The 24440-nt window shown below is 40.2% G+C and overlaps 1 protein-coding gene across 8 annotated transcripts in view; it reads left to right on the top strand.

The window, feature by feature from the left end:
* The window catches only part of ZFAND6 (zinc finger AN1-type containing 6), a 38123-nt gene extending 14945 nt beyond the window's left edge, over positions 1 to 23178 (top strand). For all 8 annotated transcript variants that reach the window (XM_080396163.1, XM_080396161.1, XM_080396165.1 and 5 more), the window contains 5 exons: positions 10892 to 11061; positions 12277 to 12388; positions 14529 to 14629; positions 21500 to 21613; positions 22221 to 23178. In XM_080396163.1, coding sequence (XP_080252289.1) covers positions 10911 to 11061; positions 12277 to 12388; positions 14529 to 14629; positions 21500 to 21613; positions 22221 to 22369 — 627 coding nt within the window. In that variant the 5' untranslated portion in view covers positions 10892 to 10910 and the 3' untranslated portion in view covers positions 22370 to 23178. The remainder of the gene's footprint in view (positions 1 to 10891; positions 11062 to 12276; positions 12389 to 14528; positions 14630 to 21499; positions 21614 to 22220) is intronic.
* Positions 23179 to 24440: the final 1262 nt, after the last annotated feature.

Genomic DNA, 24440 nt, shown 5'->3' with positions numbered 1-24440 from the left:
ACCATCCTCCTGCAGTGCACTGTTAGCCTTGACTCTTCTGGCACAGAGCTGTAGAGCTGCACTACAAACCAGATAGAAGAACCAGTCCAAGCTTTTGAAGAATGAAATCTTCAAGGTTCATCAGTTCCTGGCCCAGCAATACTGTGGCAGAAGTACCTAAAGCCCCAAATTACCTAGATCATGAAACTGCGCATTAGTTCATATACATATGTGTTGGATGCATGTATATTGATTGCACTTGGGCACATTTACACGTTGCAGTATTTCAGGCAGTGTAAGTTGACAGTTGAGAGGAAACCTGAGAGATGCAAAACTTCATAGTGTTACCAGCTGGTGTATTCATATCTTTAATACATATAAATATATAATATATATTTAGTTTCACTAAAGTGATGGGTAAATAGCAGTTGCCCAGCATAGTGGCTGCTGATCAGCTGTGTAATATTTTCCTGTGCTTTGTGTGGTGTGATAGATTTTAGTATTTAGACATCCAGTAACTTGTTTGGGATCAGGTAACCTGGCCTCCCCAGTGATTGAAATAATTAAGGGGGAAAAAAAAAAGCAAACCCAACAACAAAACCCCCTAGAATAACATTAGGGTTAAAACAAAATAGCACCTTTGAGTCGCTTGGCTAAATTTAAGTGCATTGCAAAAGATGAAGAATGCAGCTTTGCCACAGGGAACATCATACCTCTTCTGCTGAAAACTTGTCCTTGAATAACCTCTTTGGTCAGGCGTTTGCTTTAGGTTGAGTTCCACATCGAACCACAGTAAGGGCATTGTATAATTTTGAACACTTAAATTAGACATAGTGCATAATTCTAAATAGAAAAACACATCATGCATGATAATCACAATGTTCTTGGAAGTTAAGTTAAATTCAAGATGCCCTAGCCAGAAATGATGATAGTTTTATTTATTAACAGCTAGGAACCCTGATATTAGAGCAGGACCTCCCTTAGCATTTGGCCCACGTCAAACTGTAACATTATAAGGTAATTAAAATTCTACATAGTGCTGTTTACAAAAACAAATTATAAAGTGTTTTGTGCTTACTGTCGGTTCTGAGCAACAGGTGTTTTGTTAACAAGAAGCTATTTTGGGAACTTGTGTTAAAGCAGCTTTTATCTCTTCTGGGTTTGATATGCTTAAAATAAGTGAAACTTATGCTGTATTGAGAGAAGATTACTTACTGAAGCTCAAAAGAAGCGATTACTGAATCTGTATCTATTCTTTCAGTAATTATATGGGTAATCTTGTAAGTGTTTGAATCCTTCTTACAGATTATTTTTCATCAATGTAAAAACAAACCTGTTTTAAAATACAGCATGAAAGATAGTTTAAGGAGTTGCCCTCCTTCCACATCCTTTAAACTGTGGTCTGGTGTCTTAAGGGAATGTAGAGAATTTTAGATTCTCCTGATCCTCATTTTACACAACTTCTCATTTTGGAAATGGCTGACTTCAATATATGATGCCAAAGAAAGCAGAATGTAGCCTTGTCTGTTTCAGAGGAACTTTCTTACCTTTTGTAGACCATTTTAAAAGAAGGCATTCCTGTAATCTGACAGATTTCAAATAAACCCTAAATTTATAGGGCTGTGTAGGAATATGGAGAGCATCTTGAGAATTCCTGCAGTCGTTGGCTTGGGCACCTTAATGCCAAAGCACAGCTACGATATAGCGCAAACTCTAGAGGAAAGGAAAGGGCTCCTCAGGCAGTATCTGCAGCTAGTGCAGCTCAACACTGGTTCGGGTACACATGATGCAAACTCTGGTTTGTGTGAGTTGATGTAGCAGGCTGCTGATAAGCAATTACTGAGATGGTTTGATTTTTCTAATGGGTGTAACTCCTGAATTTTTATTCTTCTTGAGAAGAGATGCCAGAGCAAGCACTACCTGAAAGTATGCTCTTTTGTTAATAGTTGCATGTTTCATCAGAAGTGTAACTTCATGTGAGGTTTCTGTGGCAGTCTTGTCATAGAGAAAGCCATCTTCCAGAGATGGACCTGGTAAGCCTGTCTGCCTGTAGCCTTAAAACTTGGATGATCTGAGTAGGCTAAGCTGAGTAAGTACAACCTCACATTTGGAGAGGAGAATGCTTTGGTCTCTCCTCTGGCTTGTGGATGGACGTAGCATCCTTTGGGTAGGACAGTGTGACCAGTGGGGTGGCTAGCCAGTGTCCTCTGCATTCCTCAGATATGCCTCTTGGACTTCTGTCACCATGACTCCCCCAGTGACAAAGTACCAGACAAAAGACCAGTATAAAAACAGCTCCCCAAAACATACGGCATGTTCTTTTCTTGTGTTCACTTGTCTTGGTCTGTAATTCACTCAGAAATTGTCTTTACTTTGTACAGAACAACTATAGTTACTCCGTTGCTCTCAGTGCTTTTAATGTTTTAAGTAGTTATCTTTATTGAAGGTCCTTGTTGTGTCTTGCTGTAAACAAGTGCAAGTTCTAAGAGTTACTTGCTGTTTTTTCGCTTGTGCCCAAGTAGTGACTTCTGTGCTGTGTGCAGGTTTTGTTTTGGTTTTTTTTTTTTTCACTTGCATTTGGGTTGACTTCCTCAAAAGGGCAGCTTTTTCAGTTTCGATTTTCAGATAGCCGATAGAAGCTTAGAACATGCTGGTGGCACTCTTTCTGAAATCTCTGTACTTCTCTGGGGGCTGGAGTTCCCTGGATTAACTGGGGTAGGCTACAAATGTATCATGTTGCTGGGGAATAAGAAATAAATAGGAGACACTTAAGTTTTTCTAAGCCAGCGAAAAAAATAGTTTCTTTGAATTTCACAAAGTTTGGATACTGTCATATGGAAGGGCCTAATTCTAGTGGTGCTGCAGTCTTAGCGTTGAACAACTAAGTCCAAATGTACATGCCTAACTGTACTAGCAATGATAAACATTGGCATCTTGAGTTGTATTTTGCTGCTTTAGGCTCAAATTGAAATACGTGATAAATAGAAGGAAAATTCTTGAAGGCTTAATACAGAGTGCTGCGTTTATTCTTTTAGGTGCTGCAGCAGTTACCAGATGTTCCAGCATAAAGTAGTGGCCATTCCCACAAAAACCCTACCATCATGTAGTGAGAGCTGGTAGCACTGTGTGGCAGCGTTCTGGAATTCCGACACTTTCATGAAACTCCTGTTGTCTGTACTCTGCCTCTTAGAAAAATCCCATGTGAATAAAATGTGATTCCTCCTAATCAATAAAATGTACCTGTTAAATTGCTTGGTTGTTTTTTTAAGATTAATCTTCAGTAGACTAGTGAACTTCATGGCCTTGCCCCTTTATTTGGTATATAGAAGTTTATATATACCAAATCTATATATTTGTATATATACTATACTGAAAAGGTTGGAAATTAAGTAAGAAAAAACTTGCTTATGCTTCTGGTTTTTGTCTGTAGATTTTAAGTGGTCACTGCAAGTAATTTGGTACATTTGTATGAGGTGAATGAGAGTTTCTGAGGTACCCTGTTTTACAGCAGTTAATCTTTGGTCCTAGTAATCCGTACTTTACAAAGGCTGAGCGTGGCCACAAGTGGTAATTACAGTTTCAAAGTAACATCTATTAATAGTGTATGCAGACAGGCATAGAAGGCTGAATCCTTATTATCAGTGATCTTCTTGATACCGGTATAGAATCTGTGCGTCTTTGTTCTTCCCTAGTAAGAGTGAAGAGGTTGTAGTGAAACATTCTCTTGTTCCCTGTGTAACCTTGAGTACAAGAGCAGACAGCTGTAGTTAGCAATATGCACGCTTTAACACTAGAGGCTTTGTGTATACCAAGTGTTCCTGGGTTGTATAATGATGTAACATTAGTAGTATAATATTCTGGGTCATATTAGTTCTGAAAGTTGCTAACGTTCCTTTTCTTCCTAAGACCTGAACTGTCTCTCTTCTGTCCATCTGCCACTTGTGAGACTTGCACTTTCTCTCATATGTGTGGCTTCTCCTCCCCTCCCCACCCCACCCCCCACCCCCCACCCCCCCCCAGCGATTCTTTCACAGTCCTCCTTCCATCTCAAATCCGGGATTTACACTGTACAGGTAATGTAGCCTTCTTGAGGGTTCAGATTTTACTTATAAGTCTTGCATTGAAGGATGTAAAGTTGCTGATTACTAAAAATTAGAAGTGAAGAAAAGGCTTCTGTAATTCTTTGTGTCTTTGTAAAGTTTCTGCTAGGCTTGTCTAATGTATGTGCTTGATTTTAGCCTGAAATGTCTATGCATGGAACAAAAATAAAAAGCTGTTCAACAGGAATAGATTGGAACATAAGTAGGTATTGGATGACTTGTCAAGTAAGTTGAGAGAACATCTTATTTAAGTCTTTGGTCTTTTTCTTTGGTCTTTTGTTTTCACTATTAAGTCATTTTATACATTCTACTTAAGTAGTTCAAATTGCAACTTAAAACTGTATTTAGTTGTGAGCAGGAAGAAAACTGGATGCCTGCTGGAATGGATTGAAAGCTTTAAAATGCATGGATTCTCTTGGTGTTGAGGAAGTTGGATAACTTCAGTGTTTTGAAAAAATGCAGCAGCTGTGTATTCTGCTGCTACAGGAACAAAGAGGTCGCTGCCCTTACAGATCTGCTTGCATTGTTGGTCCTTAACCATACTCGCTTTTTTAACTCGGAGCATTCTGATGAAACTGGGGCAGAGTGTAACTACACATGTAGCTATGCTGGCAAATCTGAACCAGCTGTAGTGTGTAGCCGGGGCAGGCTGTAGATGAAATGACATGTCTGACTGCAACCAGCAAGCTGGGCTGAACTGTAATGACTGAGGCCCCTATTCAAATCTGCCAGTTCTTGGCTCCGTAGCAAGTTGCTGGGACATGGTAATGCCTTAAAGCAGCTACCAACGGTTGCTCAGTGAATGTAAATTGGGGCCTTTTGGGAGAGATGGATGGAGTAAAAAGAAAACAGGACAGTTCTACAACTTGCTGTTAATTTGTGAGTGTAGTGCTTTACACTGTGAGTAGTGTCTTGCTTTCAGCAGGACACCTGAGCTGCTCTGTCTCTGCAAATTCTGCTGTGAAGCAGTATCCCCAAACACAGCCAGTGCTTTAACTTTTTCAGCAAGATTCGACAGTGCTCTGCTCTTAGGTCTTTATTTGCCATTTGTTTTGATAAGCCTGTGGAGGAATGCATTTCCCATTTTTGTTTTTGTACCAGCATGCCTTTTCATATGGTGATACAGGTGGTATCGGGTATCTGTACCAATACATATTCTAAAATGACATGCATTTTTGTCTACACAACTTCATTTTTTTTATTTGTGCCTGGTATGAGGCTTTCTTTATATGCTTAACCAGCACAATTTACCATTTTTGCAGTTTCTTCCTTGCTTCATTAGCAGAAAGGAAAAATGACCATTAGTATTGGTGCTACTTAAATCAGTGCTGAACTGCTTCATTATAAAGGTGATTATGATGGAGGAAGGAGTGTTTTATCACTTGTTAAAAATTGGATTCATCCTTTGAGGTGAGTGTCAGCTGAAATCTGTCAGTGTGTTGATCTCTGACAGTGAAGAGTAGCTTAACACTAAATGCTCTGCTTTCTTCTTGAGAAGCATTTTTGAGGCTGGCATGGGTATGGCTCAGACTGTGTCTGGTTTGGTACTGCAGCTGAAGGAGAGTGCTGTTTGGGTAGTCTCTTCTGCTTCAGCATTAGCATTTGGGGAGGGATCCTTCCCATACCAGTCACAAATTTTAGGAGTGTTTGCAGAATACAAGGCTGTCCTTTGGCTGGGGCAGTGGATTTGAGGATCTGCCTGTTTTCCCTACCACACCTTGAAGTATGAGGACAACTAGAATTCCAGAGGCCCTTTTCTTTGGGGAAGATAGCTGAAGAGAGGTCTAGTTTCTGTGTGGGATTTTTTTTTCTTGCTGGGGACGAGAGAGATTATTCCTAAACCTTGTGTGTTTAATCCTGCTAAATACTGCTCTCTCTGATCTTACTGATTAACATTTGAAGCCTATAAAGCTAGGGTATCAGTTATTTGAAAGTAGTGGCATATAAACATTTTAATTAAAAGGGGGGGGGGGGAGACCAATATTGTGGTGCCAGCTCTATGGGGAAGGAATATCCACAAATATTTTTTTAGTTGCTTTGCAGAGTATTGGAAGAGGTGGTTCGTTTCCCAGAGAGCCTGATATTCTAAAGACTTACCCTACTTTATAGAGCTGAAGCTGTAGAAATACTACATTTTGTAATTGGGAATGTCCTTTATATGATTTGTTGTGGTTTTTTCTTGGTACGGAGAAAAACTTACTAAGATGTGCACTGGTAAGGGGGGAATGGTAGGTCCTGTAGCAGCAGCAATCAGGCCTTATGGATGAATTAAGTTGTTTATGTCAGGAGTAACAGGAATAGGTAACTTGAAGCACCAGGTTTGTAGAAAAACGATGGACTTAGCCTGCAGAGCTGTGTGCTACCATGCTTCTAGTGGCAGTAAATATTTTTGAGAAGAAAATTATCAGAGGTAACTTTGACTGACTTAAGTTTAGCAGTTTTCAGCTAATACAAAAAGAGTCTGTTCCATAATCTTCAACAAAGTGGATGTTCTGGGGTTGTGTTGAGGGGGTTTGTTTAAGGCTGTTTGCTTCCCTTTAGTATGCTTCCTTCTTACTAGTGCTCATACAACTGGTTATACAACTATGCTGTAAAGCAAAGGAGGGAACATGCTTAAGATACTGTAAAGAGTTTGGTTGTTTTTTTTCTTGAAGGAGAATCAATCCTGTCTTCGGAGTAACAGGATGACCTTACGCGTGTTGTGCAAGCACAGCTTGGGGAGCAGGGGCGGGGGGACAGGCAGAGCCCAGAGGTATTTCCAGCAGCTTTACAAGCTCCACGTTCATTTTGTGGCACCTCAAACAGAGTGGGGCACAGGTGTAGCCATGTTGATCCCAAGACCTTGCAATCACTTCAGCCATGAAGCTGCTTCGAGTTTTGTACTGAAGCCAAGCTAGGAGACCAGTTTTGAAACCACAGGTAGAGTATGCATTGGGATATATTTTACAGTAGGCTGGATGCTCAGCAAGGGCTAGTTGCCCCGAAAAAGGGTCGTTCTATTTTTAGCCTTGTCAGTTCTTTGCACCGTATACGGTTCTCTGGAGTTGATCTTCTGTCAGATCAGCAAGCTCTCCAGTTCACCAGAATAAATATTCCTGTTCTTCCCATGAGATGTATGAACCGATCTGACCTGAGGAAGGGGAGGGGGTGCACAGCAGGGGCTGGGGCTGTGGGAGCAGACTTGCCCCTTTCACGGAGCTTCCAAGGCTGCAATTTCAGCGGCAGCCCACCATTACTGGCTTGTGTGATGGCTGGTTGCAGTGGTTCTATGGATCTTCCTGTGTGTGGAATTACGGACGGTTTTGAAACGAATCATCTGAAGCTGAGCCAAGAACTGAGGTGGGGTGGTGGTGGGGGGTGGTGTCTTCCCTCCCCCAAAACATCTGTTCAGTGATCTCTTGCTGTTCGTGTTTGCTGAGATGGGGACAGTCTGGCTGCTCTGCTTGCAGCTGTTTGACTCCTGCCGGAGCAGTGAGGAAGAAAGTCCCTGAGGCACAATGCTGTGTCATCTTGGCCTTTGCCCTTGGCCAGTAGTGGATGTGTACAGGAGAGGCATGTCTAAGTACAGTAGCAGGAACCACCAGCCCTTGGATCTTGATTCTCTTACGTTTTCAATGCCTGTTTTTTGGCTGGTGGTTCTCCTAATGCTTTAAGCCTGCTGTGCTGCTAAAACAAGTGGTTCCACACGTGTCTTCAGCTAGATCCTCTCTTATGCCCGAACAGCACACGTGACAAACACAAGCTCGGAAACCAGTCTATGTTAAAACTAATTGGCAAAAGATGGAGTGGTTGGCTAAGTTTGATCACTTCCTTGATTCATTTTGGTCCATGTGAGCGCTGAGAGGGAGGGGGATCAGCGTGGGAGGGGGAGTGAGAAAGCTAGGGTGCAAGAGCTTATTATACTGGTTTGGCATTCTGGCTCTTGGGTTCAGATAGATCAGCGAGCCATCTCAGCAGTGTACGGGCTGCTAAAATGTGTATTGTCCCTCCTGGTCACATGTCATCCCTTGCATCAGTTCCAGAGTTTTTTTTCCCCTGCATTGTGTTTTTTTCTTTTTTTATGTGTGAACTGATTGAGCTTACTGAACTGTCAGAAAACTTTCTGTGGTGGTGATGGCCCTTTTTTCCTTGTGTGTTTTTTTTGATGGCTCAGGGAGCTAATTGGGTGGGTGAGGATCCAGCTGAGCACTGGAGCTGGTGTAGGTGATTATATGTAATTTCCCCCTTATGATTGCAACAAGCTGTCGTATTGGTTCAACTTCTTTCTCATTTGACTTTGTAACATTGCATCAGTTTGATCCTATCTCTTCTCCATTTTACTGCCTAAATATTAGCAACCAATGAAGGATCGTCCGCTTCCTGTGGCTTTCATGAAAGCTCTTCAGAAGAATCCCTGGCACTTCCCCTTGGAGATTTAAGTGTTCTGGAGCCTCATGCTTTGGCTTGTGCTTTGGCTGGTGGCAGGATCCACTGGTTAATGAACTTGAGAACTGGCTTAGCCGGAACTCAGTCCAGCTTTTCTTGTTTTTCTTCTGGGCATCTTTGTGCACCTTTCACAATTTGTTTATTGAATTGAAGCAGACTGGTTTGGTTTTTTTTTTTTAGTCCATGTTAGAAATTGTTATGCTGTGATTGCATTAGCACCTGGTCCCTTCAGCAGTGGTTGTGTTGGGGAATAAGAAAATTAGCAGTAACTGGTGCTGTTATTGAGTTCCTGTGTGCTGCCTGAAGCTAACTGTTGAACACAAAGGCAATCACGGTAGATTTTGAAAGTTGGGGTGGTAGGGTTCCTTTAATATGCTGCTGTCTAAAATTAAAAGGATTAATACTTGTATTATGACATTGAATCTCTAAGAGTCCTTGAGATATTCTGTCCAAAGTGTTTTTTAATTAGTCTTTCAATCTTAACCATTCTGTGCCAAGAGTGACTTGCGTAAGGCTTCATCTTTAAATTGGTTTGAGTTACCAAAGAGAAAACTCGCGTTCATTTACACTTTCATGAAATGGCTTCACTGAACGTTGGGCCCAGCGTAAGAATTGAATTCCCACATGTGCTACTTGCAGTTTCATTCTAAAGGGCTGTCTGGAGAAAGGCAGGAATGAAAGTGCTCTTTCAGCTACAAGTACCGTACTTCAGCAAAATCAAATTTAGCTGTCGTTTAAGGTCAATGGGGGCTTTGTATGCCGAAAGCAAATGCTTCTATATTGGGGTGGGGGAGTGCAGTCAAACAGCTGAAATAAGCTTAATTGCAGGTTGAAGCTGAATAAGATACTATCGGAGACTTTTTTTCTTCCTGCCTGTACATCTTCCTTGTCTTACATCTTGAGTATTTTCTCATCCTTAGAGTACCTTATTGCTGCGAACAGAAAACCCGACTGTTGCTTCTCTGTTGCTGTTAGCATTGCAACCCAGAGGTTTGCTTTTTGAGGTGTCCATTTCACATCCTTTGGGGAAATAAAACCAAAATGCAATAGATGTGGGTGTGAGGAGATGAGGATATTTGTCTAAAAAGAAAATAATGGGAAACTTGTTTGTAGTTGGCTTCAAATAAATCTTATGTAAAAGGAAATCTTTCTACCCTGGTGTACTTGTTACTGTAGCTTGATCTAGTTCTATAACTTGGCAATTGAGGTATTCAAGTATCCTGAAACCCCTTCCCCTCTGGATTTTCTTTGCTTTGCTTTTGAAATGTATACTGATGTTACTTGAAAGATTGATTATTTTTTTTATTATTTTCAGTAATATTGCTTATCCTGCAAGAATTAAAATTATCCATGCTTCAGCTGAAGTTTTAATCGGGAAGTATAAAATGGTAGAGCTAAATTGATTTTGAATGAGAAAAGTGATACCTTGAGATACTTAGTTTCTTAATAGGAAGGCTTTTTTTGTAAAACTGATACAAAAGAGGTCAAGAATATATTTGGGAGTGTGTGTGGGGGGGAAAAAATGGAAAATTAATTTTACCTGAGTGACAGATGTCAAAGCTGCTTTATAAGACCATTTGAGAATAGTTAGGAGGCTCAGAACACTGTTGAAAATAGTAATTTGTTGTAATTTTCTTGTATTAAGAAGGTTTACAGATCCTTATGAGCCAGGGACAGAAACCATGGATTGTACAGTGTTGATGAAAACGTAACGTCTAAGGATGTTATGAGTTGCCTTGATATTTATTTCTCATATCAATTTTGTGTGAAAATATACTAAAAATATAGGAGGTACATGTACCTAGACTAATATTTTTGACAGAAAGGGTGATTTTCTTTTTGCACGTGAAAAATTGTAATATGAGTTTTGTGGTAAGTAGTTGTGTTGTCCTTCACTAACGATGCAGTGACTAAACAGTAACTTGCAAATTCATGTGACTATTGCTAATTATAATTACTATGCGGTAAGTAAGCATGTGTTACCATGCTTGTATTTCATTTTATAGTTCTCATTCACAGTATCAGCAGTTCAGGTTTCAGGAAGAGTTCAGCATAGGTGTCCCCCTCCCTTTAACTTACAGCTTCTAGCAGCAATGCTTCCAGTATTTTCTAAAGTGTCTTTTCTTTGTGGGCTATATATTGACCATAAAACGATGGGGCTGGAAGGGTCTGTATGTATGGGTTATGCAAAGCATAATTATGACCGTATTTGTATTATTGGGCAGACTTCATAGACCTTTTAGGAAAGGGCATTGAGTTACCCTCAAGGCATCTTTTCTAGAATATCTTTTTGCTGAGCTATAGGAAACTCCAGATTTTCAAATGTCAACTGTAAGAGAAGGGCTTTCTTGGGCCTCTAAAAACTGGGTTGCATGTGTCAATTTCAGGTTTATAGAAGAAGGGAAAATGGCTCAAGAAACTAACCGTAGCCAAGTGCCTATGCTTTGTTCCACTGGTTGCGGATTTTATGGGAATCCTCGTACAAATGGCATGTGTTCAGTGTGCTACAAAGAACATCTTCAAAGGCAGAACAGTAATGGTAGAATTAGCCCTCCTGGTAAGTAACACACATCGGTTTGAACAACTCAATGACATAGGAGGCAGTGACTTGTTTTCTGGTCGTGTCCAGATACTAAAAGTATCGGAGCGTTGGGGCAAACAGTTTTATTCAAGTGTCTTACCTTATTGAATGAGGTTGGATGAAATGCTCATAATATAGTTGTGTTCTGATTAATCTGCTCAGAAGTAGACTCTTGCTAATATGTTTGTATTAATCTGAGTTTCCTATTTGAAGATACAAAAATACAGGAAAAAATACCATACCAACATATTTTTCCTGAAATTATTGGCAGTAGAGATAACGTTGAGCTTGAGGAATGTTTCTTGAAAGCATTTAAAATACAGGTATTTAATTTCTGCAGCCTGATGCTGAAGAATTAACCTGAAGAATAGTTTCTCCTAACTTCAGATAGAGACACTTTTTGTGGTTTTTGGCCCAGTGTCCCCTGTACGATGGTCTTTCCTACAAGGCAGATTGCCCATTGAAATAAGTGCTGTTTTTCTACATTGACTCTGTAGAAAAAGCTAGAGTGCTTTTCCCCCTTTAAAATAATGGTAGTGTCCTCAGAAAGAGGAACCCTTTCTCTGTGCTTTTCAGCCCAGTGTTTTCAACTTCAGCATGTTCTGCTGGGGGAAAGCAGGCTAGGGAGTGCTTCCCTGGAGCTGCTAAAATGTCTCTTCTGACTTGGCTAGATGCTGACAGCAAGGGATCTCATGGCACACTTGAAGATTTCCCTCCTTGACTTGAATATTAAAACCTGACTTTTAAAATTGCAGTAATAGCTTCCATTGAAATCTGGGGATCCAGGCTTTACAACTTCAAAATGGATCAGGAGCTGGCATTTAGGCTGTTACACTGCTGTTTCTCGCTGTGCTGTTTTTTAAACAAAACCCAAGCTTATGATGTCAGAGTACCGCAGTTTATGCTGAGAAAGCTGTTTGTAGAAGCTTTAATTAGCAGCAAATAGTAACTATTTTAAAGCTCCAGCTTCAGAATTTCGTGCTCTAACTTCTAGGGGCCTGGGGCTGGAACGTAATCAAAATATGGCCAAACATAATTACTTTTTGTAAAATTATGTTTCATTATGATACAGGCTGAGATTCAATTACGTTCCTGGCTCATGTCGTGGGGGTCGAGGAATAATTGCATGGTATAACTTTTGTAATCCCAAGAAGTAGTGTAACACATTTTACATTAGTGTCTTCCTTCCAGCAACTTCTGTCAGTAGTATAACTGAGTCCTTACCGGTTCAGTGCACAGAAGGCAGCACCCAGGAAACTCAGTCAACTTTAGATTCTACATCGACTCCATCTATGCAGCCAAGGTAAGCTGTTTCTGTCTGTTCTGTGTTTTAGTCACCTTGATACACATTTTAATGTAAAATGAAGTGTGCTGATACTGCATAATTAAATGCTAGGACCTGGATTAGGCAAACACGTAAGATTTGGCTGCTAACTTTAAAGCATGGGATTTCATGGTAAATAGTAGCTGATCTGTTAGCTGCATCTTGTATTCAAATGCAAATTTGTCTTTAGAATTTGGCCTCACATAGGAGCATTGCCAGCTTCATGCTGCTCTACAGAGATTTGGCTGGCCAGTCGTCTGACTCCACAACGTGCAGTTGGTTGTACATTTACCAAAGGAGAGCTCTTTGCATCTTAGAAATTCAAAGATTTTGTAAAATGGCAGAAAGCTGTTTACTAGAGTGCTCATAAATGTATGATAATGTGTTAACAAACCAGTTGCTTCACAAAAAGTGGAGTGTACTAGAAGAGCGGAAAAATATCTGAAATCTTAGTTGTGCTACTGAACTGATTTCTTAATAAAACAAGTAATTTCTAACTGGATTATTCAAGGAGATGTAATGACCTCTTGTAAATCACTCAGACTTAGTAAGTGCTCTCCATTTGTAGAAGCTAAATATTTGTTTATATTCAGTGCTGCATTTCAGTTTAGACTGACACAACCAACAGCAACTTAAGTGCTCTGGAAGTTTTTTGAGCGAAAAATGTTAGCTTCCATATAGTACAAGACACTAACTTGCAGTAATACTTATTCTAGCTTTCCTTTACAAATCAGAATGTAGTAAAACATAGGCTGAGGGTGACTTCATCAGCTGCTGTTGGCTGATACCTGTGCAGGCTATGTTTTCTGCTCCTCAGCTTTTTATAGGAGGTGTTACCTCATTCTTGGATCCTGCATATGAACTGAGAGCTAGGTGCCATGCTTGGTGCTGAATTTGGTCTTTCCATTCTGGGCTTTCTAATTGGGGTAAAAAATAGATACCTTATGCTAATACAACTCTTTTGGTAAAAAAAAAATAATAAAGAAATGCACAGAGGTGAACCAATTACATTGCCTTGGGTTTGTTTTCTTATACAACCTTTGTAATACCATGAAAGAGAAAATAAAGTATCTCTTTGATCACTAGCTTGATTACTGGTTACATGAGAAATGAGCGGATGGTTGCTCTTAAACTTGCACTTCAAAAAAAAATAAAATCATCAGTGTCACTTGTTCTTTTTCCCCCAAATTAAAAACAAGGATTCAACTTCAGTCTTTGGTAATACCTCAGAATTATGATACTCTGAGGAAATATCTAGTAAATTGACAATGCCCTTTTGTAGGTGACCAAACCTGCAGTTCAAGACCTACATGCAATTCTTGGCAATTAAAATTGCAACTCCAATGTCCTGGTTGTGTCATGGACTACTGGTAGGACTTTGCTGGTTCGTGGGCTGCTGGATAATCCAATTTCTTAGGGATTCACTCTGAATCCAAGTGGAAAGGGAGAAACAAATTGGGCAAATGGGGTAGTGCTACCTCTCGCTTGGGACTTCAGCTGTGTCTTGTTCCATAGTAGAGCTGCTGGATGAGCAGTTTGACTCGCTAGTATTGAATGCCTCTCCTATAACTGTCCAGGGTATTCACCTGTGAATTTTCAGCCATGCTGTGATTTCAGCAGTATGACTGACAGAGTTGGGAAGTTTGGCCAGCACCACTTCACACTGCAAAAGCGTAAGGCGTTCTGTCTACAGCTGCAGATGCTTTATTACTGGAAACATTGACATGCTGCAATTTTCTTGTTCATATCATTGCACACTAAAGTAGCTCCTCTACAATTATGTTGCTGACTTAGGTTAGAAAAATCCTTGCATGTTGAATGTTGCATTATTGCGTCTTTGTGAAAGGATGGTGTGCCAAACTATCCCAAAATAATTTTCCCCCCTTTTATAGTTGAGCTGCATCCAGTATGAATGGAAAAACGGGTAACTCTTTCATCAATTCACATTGTCCAGTATTCTTGGACACTGTGACATTTTATAAGTGGTTACAGAAACAACTTCAGAGTGAAATGTTTTGGCATGCTCTTTCATCAGATATATTCTAATGTATTTCTTTCAGGAATGCTCTATAGGGCATGGACATACCTCATAAATGTAACTTTTTTTTTTGTCCCCTAGCCCTGTGTCAAGTCAGTCACTTCTAACAGAATCTGTAGCATCATCCCAACCGGATAGTACAGCTGTGGACAAAACAGTACCTGAGACAGAAGATTTGCAAGGTTGGTGCCTAGATGCCAGTGACAGAACTTGGGAATGTTTGTAAAACGTGGACTGTACTTAATACACTCCTGTTCAGGAGGTGCCTTATTTTCAGACCCCAATTTTCTGTGAAATCAGAAGGCAAAAGAAAGATAAACTTTATTTTCTTAAAAGGCAAGTCTTAAACTGGAAACTGTTATGTTTAACTAGTGATTTCAGCATCTGCTGTAACAGGTATGTTAATTGGGCTTTGGAAATGTACTTTGTAAATCAATCTTCTGTTCTGTCTTTATGCTACAGCTCTTACATATAAGTAGAGTTCTGAGTATCTTGTTACCTCTCAGAGTAGTCATTTGCAGCAAACAGCACAGAAGTTTGTGTTTGAGGGTGTTACAACACAGCTGATACAAGAACAGTGTTAGTATCTTGTATAAATGTGAAACACCTATAAAAGAACCTTTCACCTATGGAACAGCAACAGTGTAATATTTTGAAGTTCACTTTATCAGATACACAATTACCAACCCACAAACTCTGGTTGCTTGAAGGAAAATGGCTGAATGGGTGATTTTAGCTATATTGGCTTAAAATCTTGTTGCTGGTACAATGTAGATGGTTTTGGGTTTTTTCTTTGATTTTTGTTTTTTTTTTTTTATATGTAGCCTTACGGAGTTTAAAGAATTTTTAATAGTATTTTTTGGGAAAAGGCAAAAATGCTGAATAGTATTCAAAACTTTCTCAGACTTTTAGTTTATAGACATTACAAAAGGTGTTAGTAAGTATTCTGCCTTACTTCTGCTGACAGCTGAGGCTTTAGTGGGTAGAGTTATGTTTCTGTAAACTAGCCTAAGCATAGGAGTTTGGGTTTTGCACAGATGCAACGCATAATACCACTTCAAGGTGCTAAATAGAAGTTCTTTCATTGTACCTCTGATAAAGTTCTGCTTTTCAGATAGTTTTCTAAACCTAAGCTTTCCTTTTTTGTGGGGTGGAATAGAGTCATTCAGCTACTGTGCTGAGTAAGGTCACCTCTTTGTTCACACAAACAGCAGCTGTAAAACTGGGAGAATAGGTTTTAACGCTAATAACATTTTGTATTTGTAATCATACCTCTGAGATGTCAATTATTAGAAACATGCTTATTCTTAAATATGTTCTAGACATATGCTCTAATACCTGCTAGTTAGGTTGTTTCTTGGAGCTGAGAGCTTCTGTTGCTTTGATTTTGACAATGCACAAAAGGCATGCTCTAAATACCGATCTCTCAAGCCTTACCCAGCTTGAGAGAAAAGCAAGTGCTGTAAAGGCTTATGCTGCTTAAATTCTATATATTTGCACAGCGGAGGTAGGTTTGCAAGCTAGATTTTTAGTTGGTACACCTCGAGTAATACAGATACGGCTCTACTTTCATCCCTGTTCTGCAGTATGGGGAACCTGGGATGTGCTGCATGGCATGCCAGCTGTAACCCAGCTCCTGTGCAGGTACATCCCTTCCTGGGAACCTCAGAAGTAGAACACCTCTGTCAAGCCCATGCAGCACAGACTGCAGGTTTATATAGATACGGATGTGGCATATATCAGAGAATATAAAGGCAACTTCTGTAAGCTGATCTTCCTACTACCCTGTCTGTCTCATGATTCTTCACCTTCCGTCTAATGCCTTATTAGTATTTATCTTACTTGGTTGGCTTAGCTGTAAATTGAAACTCCAGGTTTGCAGCTTCTTGTACTGTGGGGTGACTTGGGCCTGTGAAAAGACTTTTCCCAGCAAGTTCTCAGAGGTGTGTCTCTCTTCTTACCCATTTGGATAGATTTATGCTCCTTCTAATTCTCAATCTCTAAAACTAGTTCTCCCTATGAGAAGATAACATAGGTTGCTCAACTAGAAGCTTTTATTTCAGGGGAATATTTGCATTTTACAGTATGTCTTTTAAGGATCCACCTCTATCAGGTGTTTAGAGTGCTCAGCTGTGTCCCGTGTCCTTTTATTTGTACCGTGGTGATTTCTAAACTAAGAACACCACCACCATGTAATTGCAGTTCTAAATTACAGTCCCTATTTATAACTCGCTGTGGCAGGGTCAGCCTTGTTTCCTGAAGAGTTGCTTCTGTGCTATCTTTTAACCGAAAATCGTAGGAAACGTAGTGTTTCTAGTTTTGAAGTAATTTGCTTGGAAAGTGTAAGTTTGGAAAGAAAGCAGCTTGTAATGGGTCCTAAGTGGATTTCACTGAATTGTTGTCACAATTGTGCATCATAGAGTATTTTTTTCCCACATCATTTGGAATTTGAATTTTAGGCTGCTGTCAAGAATGTAATAGAAATGTGTAAGTCAGTTATTTAGTGTTGTGTGGTTTTGTAGCACTTAAAAAGGAAAAAAGGTCACAGAAATGCAGTAGTTGGTCCCAGACTGAAGAGTTTCTAATGCTACTTCTGTTGATGCAGGGGAGGAAAAAAAGAAATTGTCTGATTTGACCATTTTCCCCCCTATTTATTCGGATAAAATTTTTGCTTTGTTGGGATGTCTATTCTGAAGCAGATTGTTCTATGCTACTTGTATAATAGGTCAGTCTGTTGTATTTAGTTGAGGTCCCCTTAACTTGCTGCTTTACAAAAGTTACTAGGCTACAAAGCCCATGAATGAAAGATTGGGTGAATGGTTAAGCTTTCTTACATTACTTTTATTAGTTTTTTGAAGCGGGACAGGTAAACGGGGTTTGAGTTGTGTGCACAGTCCTTGCTGTTTGCAGACAAGCTAAAATTGCAAGGAGATAAAAATCCCAAAGAGCAGTTCAGATTTGTTTGTCTTCATTGGGTTTTTTGTAAACTAAATAGAGAAAAACTATAGAATGTGTTAATAAATCTAGGTTTTGCACTTAGTGATTGTGTGATAATGCTTGTGTAGGTATGGAACACTGCAAAAAGTGCAGATGCTAGATAGAGGCTAATAGAATTTTATTTTTATTTTACTTTAATGCTTTTAAATATCATGAACCATACCATTAAAGATGACCTAAAATGAAACTCATTAAGGTACAGTCCAGCTTCTCTAGGAGCTTTCTTCTATTCTGAGCATCTCTCCAACACGTTTTAGGTTGTCTTGTGGGCTGTTGTACCTTTTACTCGACCTTACAGCTGTTCGGATTAGGCAGTCAGGATTCCTTATTTGTTAGCCAGGGGATTCATGGGGCTGCCTCCCGGCAAGCCTGCAAGCGGGTAGAGAGGCACTTCTCTAGGATTAATGAGTTTAAAACCATCCAAGTTAGGATTCATGCTCTATATTTCAGGGAGGATTTTAAAGGTAAATGAAACTTTCGGAAGGCAGGAGCAGTCCATCACATGCTTTCTGGAGCTCTTACAACTGAAGGCCACAGCGCTACAAGTACAAATTGTATTAATGGGTGGGCTTTCAGTCTCTGAGGCTGAAAACTTCTAAGAGCCAAACCAGCTGCTCTGTTTCCAAGCTCATTGCGAATTGGAGAGGTCCACATGTACCATATGCAAAATGCACTTGGTTGTGCAGTATGTGTGGTTACTATTTTGAAAAATCAAAATATGAGCCAAGATTTTAATAATTGGTTAAAAGGTAGGTGGCAGTTCTTCTGAATGAAGTCACCTGGCTTTGTGCTCATCTAGGCTTTTAGTCAGGTAGAACAGTTAAATTCAGTCATTGCTGAGTAAATCTGAAAAACTTGATATCAAAACAATTAAGTTGCTACAGAATTTTATGTGGAGATAACCCGGACCCAAAGTGAATGCTGTTGAACTAATTGCATCAACTTCAGTGGACTTCCAGAGCTGGCTCAGTAAGGCAGTACTGGGGAGGAATTGGTAGATACTTTCAACTTCTGTGACTGTACCAGGAGCCTGGAGGTACAGTATGATTAGGATACAGAGTAGGAAATAATGTAGGATATCCTGATTTACTGGATGAATGCTCCGGGGAGAGAGGAGACATTAATGAGGAAGATTTAAAACTAAACTCTGTAGGAAAGTGTACTCTTATTTACTTTATTTGTCTCTTCCTAACACTGAAGCTGTATTTTAGGCTGATTACTTCAGCTTAGTGTTAAAATGTTGGGAAGCGCTGATCTTCTGTTTAGGATTAACTTCACTTTTCATTCCTCTGGAGGAGCGGGTGTTCTCCTTAGGCCTGCTCAGATGCACTCAAGAGGTGAATGTTAGCTGTTTATACTCTTCCCGTGGGAATGAGGAACCCTTTGAGAAGCTCTGCATAGTAATACGGGGGTGACACATGAAGCATCCAGAGCAGGGACAGAGGAGATGCCAGATGAGGCATCAGGAGTCTTGCAGCAAATGGATGGAGTTCTGTGTTGTGTCCACAGGGATGTGAGCACTGGAGTGTGCTTTATCTTGCAGGTGCTGCTTTCACGATCCGTTGGAGTACACTGAAGTTCAAGCATGGTTGGCACAAGCGAAGCAGTAGTAAAAGCTTCTGTGTTTAGGCGGAAGTCCAGGCTCTGCTTGTTTTGATCAGCTGCGAACATGCTCTGTAAACCAGGGAACACCTAGTGGCCAGCCCAGCTTGTCAGCTCCAGAAAAATGAGTGTGTTCATGCTTTATTCCATTTTGGTTAGTTGGCTGCTTGCACTGGTGCTGCCAGTGCTGCTGTTCTGCAGCTAAAGGCAGAGCTGGGACTGTGGGAAGGGAGAGAATCAGTTCAAGCAAAGCAGGCAGCAGCATCCTGGAATCCAGACAAAGTACAGCAGCTGTGGGAGTGGCTGCAACATGTTTCCTGTGAGCTCCAAACTGGTGGTATTGCATTTTACCTGTGGTTTTTTTCTGTTGTGTGCATCACAGCTAGCTTATAGATGGAGCACTTAACACTGGCACTTGGTTGTCTGAAGGTGACTTAGTGTTTGGGATATTCATGATTATCGTAGAGGATTTTGAGACAAATCTCTGGCTTCTGTGCAAAATCAAATTGAGATCTAAAATTTATGGTTACTACACTAGATACGAAGTGGCTCGTGGCAGCAGTAGAAGAACCTTTCTGCTTAGTTCTACAGCGAGCAGCTGCCCTTAAACATTTTCGAACTTTTTTAGTGTGAGCGCCATGCGCACAACGCAAATGTTAAGTGTGTATGTATTAGAGAGCCTTGTTTTGCAGGGAACAGTGCCAGTTTTTCCTAAACCTGACTAATGGTTACAGAGACTTTTACTAAAACTTACATTGAGGTAACTGGATTTTGCTACAACAGGAAATGCAAACTTGGCAATGTTAGCTGCTAAACACTAATTCATGGCATGAAGTTTTCTTAATGAATTAATAAACACTGTAATGTCCATTCTGTGTAACACTGCAAGAGTTCATTTGGTTGTCTTACCACTTCTGATACTTACCTTGCATCTTTTGATCCTTACTGCTTTTGATTCTTGCAAACCTTAGGATATTATCTGTCCACTCAGAAATGTCCCCTTTAACAGCCATTTAAAGCCATTGAAGCTTTTTTGCAAAAATGTCAACTCTTAAAAAATTCAAGACCAAGAAAAGCTCTGCTCCTAATGGAGGGGGATGTTTAAAGGGTTTAATAAACCATGTAACAACCTGTCTTTGCTAGATTAACCTTTGGAATATACCGTTGAGCAAGGTCTTTGCTGGTGCAAGTATTTTGTTACCCATTGATGTTACTTGGTACAGACTGCAGTGTTTTGATACACTGCAAAAGTGGAAAGTGCCCTTTCCTTTAAAAATAAATCATCAGAATAGCAGCACAGGAAGAAAACCCACAGGAGTTGTCATGCAGAATAGCAGTCGACTAGTGTAGAACTGCAGCTGACAGTCTGCCTAGCAAAAGTCCAGCTGCACAGAGGTGCGTGCAGCTTTTTCCCTGGTAAATGTCTGGGCTTGCTGTTGTGTCCTCTTTACAGCATTGGTTCTAGCTCAGCTTCCGTTGGCACTCCTCCCAGCTGGAGCTTGCTTTCGTTCTTTGCTGCAAATGCTCCTAGCTTCTGTGTACTTTACTCACTGGAGACTTGTCCTGCTGTGATCTAGCAGTGGCTGGTAGGCAGAGATTGGCTCTTAGCCCTTCTTGAAATGAAGTTGGGTTTTTTTGGTTTCTATTTCTGTTTTGTAATGTAAGGAATGTGCAAATACATGAGGAAAACCAGCCAATTTCTATTTTTACCTGGGTTAGGCAAATACTACCACTGCTTGTTAATACTCTCCCACACAACCTGTAACCTGTCTCTTAGCAAAAGTGTCTTTAAAATGAGATGTTTACCCGCATCTTTCTGGGTTTCAGGATAGCGTACTTCCACCCTGCAAGTGTGTGTATCTTCAGCTAACGGTATCTCACCCCAGGTAGTAACTAGCCGCTGTGTGGGCTTTTTTTAGGTGTGTAAGAGTGGCAGTGTCAAAGTAGTAGAGGTTGGTTTGAAATGCTGCATTTTGTGTGGCCTCAGTATTGCAACCTTCAGCAAGAACAGTGTTGGTGCGGTGTTTGAAAAGGGATGCTTTACTCAACTGATCCTAATACAGTGCTTCTTACAAGCAGATTTATGGAACCGGACTAGTAATACTGCTGGGGAAACATTTGGGTGTTGGATTCTCTTCCCGCATCTGATGGCACTGAATCTTACTCTTAAACCTGATTTTTTAATTACTCTTTTCTTATGGTATTTTTGTATTGTGAACTTTGTGTGAGCATTCAGTAAATTCTCTCCTTAAATTATATTGAAGGTCTAGGAGGAGGGAGTTCCAGTGCCACTGCTGAGCCCATTATGCTTCAGACAGAGAAGCTGCAGCAAAATGGCTATCCCAGAACCTAAATTTACAACATGGGCTTTAGATAATTATATGACTTAAACAGAGGAAGGGGAGAGACAGGCATGTGTTTTCCATTGTTCTTATTAACTTTTTTAATACTAGCTTCAGTGTCAGAGAACGCAGAGCCTACACCTGAAGAACAAGACAAGTCGCTTGACAAACCAAAACAGAAAAAGAATCGTTGTTTCATGTGCAGGAAGAAGGTTGGACTTACTGGTAAGAAATCCTGATTTCACTTCCCTTAGACTTGTTTAGGCTTTGGACCTTGGCAATGCTTTTAAAGGGAAAATGGGGCGTGGTCATCTGTGTTGCTGATTTGAAATAAAACTTGGCCAAAGGTGCTTTCAGCTGGCTCTTAACTAGGTTGTTATTCATGTATCATTTTGTTTTTCGACTTCCTGTCTTTTAGTAAAGTTCATAATTCCAAATACTTCCCTTTGGAAGTCTGCCTTGCTGAGGAATTGGATGACAGTTTGCGGCTCTTCACTAACCAGCTTTGCAGTGATCCAGTGAAAGGGCCTAAGAAAACTTGAGTTCTGCAAGGTGAAGACTTATAAACAAAGGAAAAGAGCTCAGGAGGTCTCTAGGAATATGTTTTCTGGTAGTGTATTATGTGATAGGAAGGAATGATGAAGTCAAATCTTACTGTAATTGCTTAAAAATGTATTACTTGTGATTCTTATGCTTTCTGCAGCAGAGGCTCTTTGGCTGGGTGACACTGGTGACTGAGATTTATTGCTAGTGAGTGAACACATTCAGGATTTAAGACAGACCGGTATAATTAAGAATGTTGAAACGTCTAAACTAATGTTTCTGTCCACAGGGTTTGAATGTCGGTGTGGAAACGTTTACTGTGGTATGCACCGTTATTCAGATGTACACAGTTGCTCTTACAATTACAAAGCTGATGCTGCTGAGAAAATCAGAAAAGAGAATCCTGTAGTTGTTGGGGAAAAGATCCAGAAGATCTGAACTGCTACTTCTGCTGGAATACAAAAATACTCTGACCATCTGCAGATTAAATTGACTTGAGCTTATTTCCTTAGTCATCAGGAACGTAGAACAGTGTATCTTGCCTAGACCTTTTAATCATGCATGTCATCAGATGAATAGATTTTTTTTGTTTTTGTTTTTTTGTTTTGAAAATGACTCTGAACATTTATTTTCATTGCAGTTTTCTGTGGCTGAAGACTTAAGTAAACTTTACAAGTATTATCCTTTAAGATCATGTTAATTTTAGTTGAGTGCAGAGGGCTTTTATAACAAATGTGGAGAAAATATTGGAGGGCTGTGCTTTTCCAGGATAAAACATGCATGCGTTAATTTTGCAGTTTATTTTCTTGTTGTATATAGCTTTTCTCTGCAGCACAATTTCCTTTTTTTTGATAATGCCTTGTATGGCACAACTAGTTATCAGTAACTGAATGTATTTTAATCATTATGGCTGCTTCTGTTTTTTTTTTCCCATTAACGAGAGGTTATACATGTTCGCATATTAGCTTGTTTGCACCCTCTACCTATTTATGTATGAATCATTTGTAATGAGAGTGTGTGCTGAGATTGTTTGTGTGGAGTTTTTTGTTTTGTTTTTTTTTTTATTGGGTTTTGTTTTTGTGTGTGTGGGGGGAAGGCTGTATGCACTTCACTGACTGCAGGTTTCATTGGGATTACATCCATCAGTCTGTCTGTACACAAATACGAAGAATGATCTGAAGTACCTGTGCTGTATTTATGTTTATCCACGTCTTAACTTTGATTAAATAAAATTCTAAAAAATCAGAGCCCCTGTGGCTGTCACTGGCATATGTAATTTGGATTTCTTTTGCTTTATTTTCATGAGGATCTTCCACTGGTGGTTCCTTTCCTTGCAGGGTAGTTATTCACAGAGACCATGTATGTCCCAATGCTGGCCAACTTCTGTTGGTGATTTTTTTTTTTTTTTAACTTTTTCATCTATATCTATCAGACTGCAGTTCTTGTAAGCTTTCCACCTTCTGCGTTGATACATTCTGGCCAGGGGGTTCTCTGTGCTCCTGTGCAGTGTGTCACGCTGTGTGCAGGAGTTGGGGTCGTTTGTGACAAAGTACTTAAGTTGAGGGCAGACCTACAGGTTAAAACAGAGGTGGCCAGTACTGGGCTGTGGGTCTGTGCATGGTGATTCTGCTTCTAGGGAGTACGGCGGTGGGGTTTGTGATCCACTAGCTGACAGACGGCACTGCACCGACTTCCTTGAAGTTAGGTGAGAAAATGGGACAGTGTCACCACTGAGATGTCCTTACTGCTGAGCTTTATAAACTTTGATGTTGCATCCTGCCCCAGCCACACCCCACGTGCTCGTTCGGTGGATTTACAGGCTTGTAAGTCCAAAATGGGGATGGGGTAGGAGGAATTGTTCTTTCATTGTCTTTACAGTGTGCTCAGGGCTCAAGGAAGTTTATTCCTTCAAGACTGCCTCTCTTGACGGATCAGTGTGTGCCTCAACTGCTCAGCTGCCTTGGTCTTCTGTATAACTCGCATGGTTTATGGAGTGCCATGGTAACTTCAGCCGGCGCTGCTTACCACCAAACTTAACGGTACACTAAAGGAGAGCTAACTCCTCTCCAGATGGTACTGATCTGCCGTTGAAATTTCACTTGGTGACTTGCTGCTTGCTGCTTTGAAGCATTTGTGAAATAAATGAGATTGCATGGCATTATTTAAAACATTAAATTTTTAATCAAAGCTGGCTACATTCTTAAAATATGTAATGCTTTTTAAAAGCTATGGCTGGTAATTAGTAGATAAAGCACTACATTTAGCATATAAACACTATGCAGCAGAAGGAGCTTTCTCTATCTGATAGCTATAGAAAGTAATCTGCAATACCCCATAATAAACGAAGTCTCTTGTGCTTGCAGGAATGACTTAACCACAATCTGTGAAGCACATGGTTTGGTGGTTGAGGGTCTTTTTTAATAACAAAGAAAGGAATAAATAACTCTTTCCAATAAGTTTTGGTAATGGTCTGCCTTTTTATGGGTCAGAGATCCTGTATTTCCTCAGA

This window comes from Falco punctatus, assembly GCF_963210335.1.
Source record: "Falco punctatus genome assembly, chromosome: 7".
NCBI classification, from domain to species: Eukaryota; Metazoa; Chordata; class Aves; order Falconiformes; family Falconidae; genus Falco; species Falco punctatus.
The sequence above is the reverse complement of the archived record's forward strand: the minus strand, read 5'-3'. Positions and strand labels throughout refer to the sequence as shown.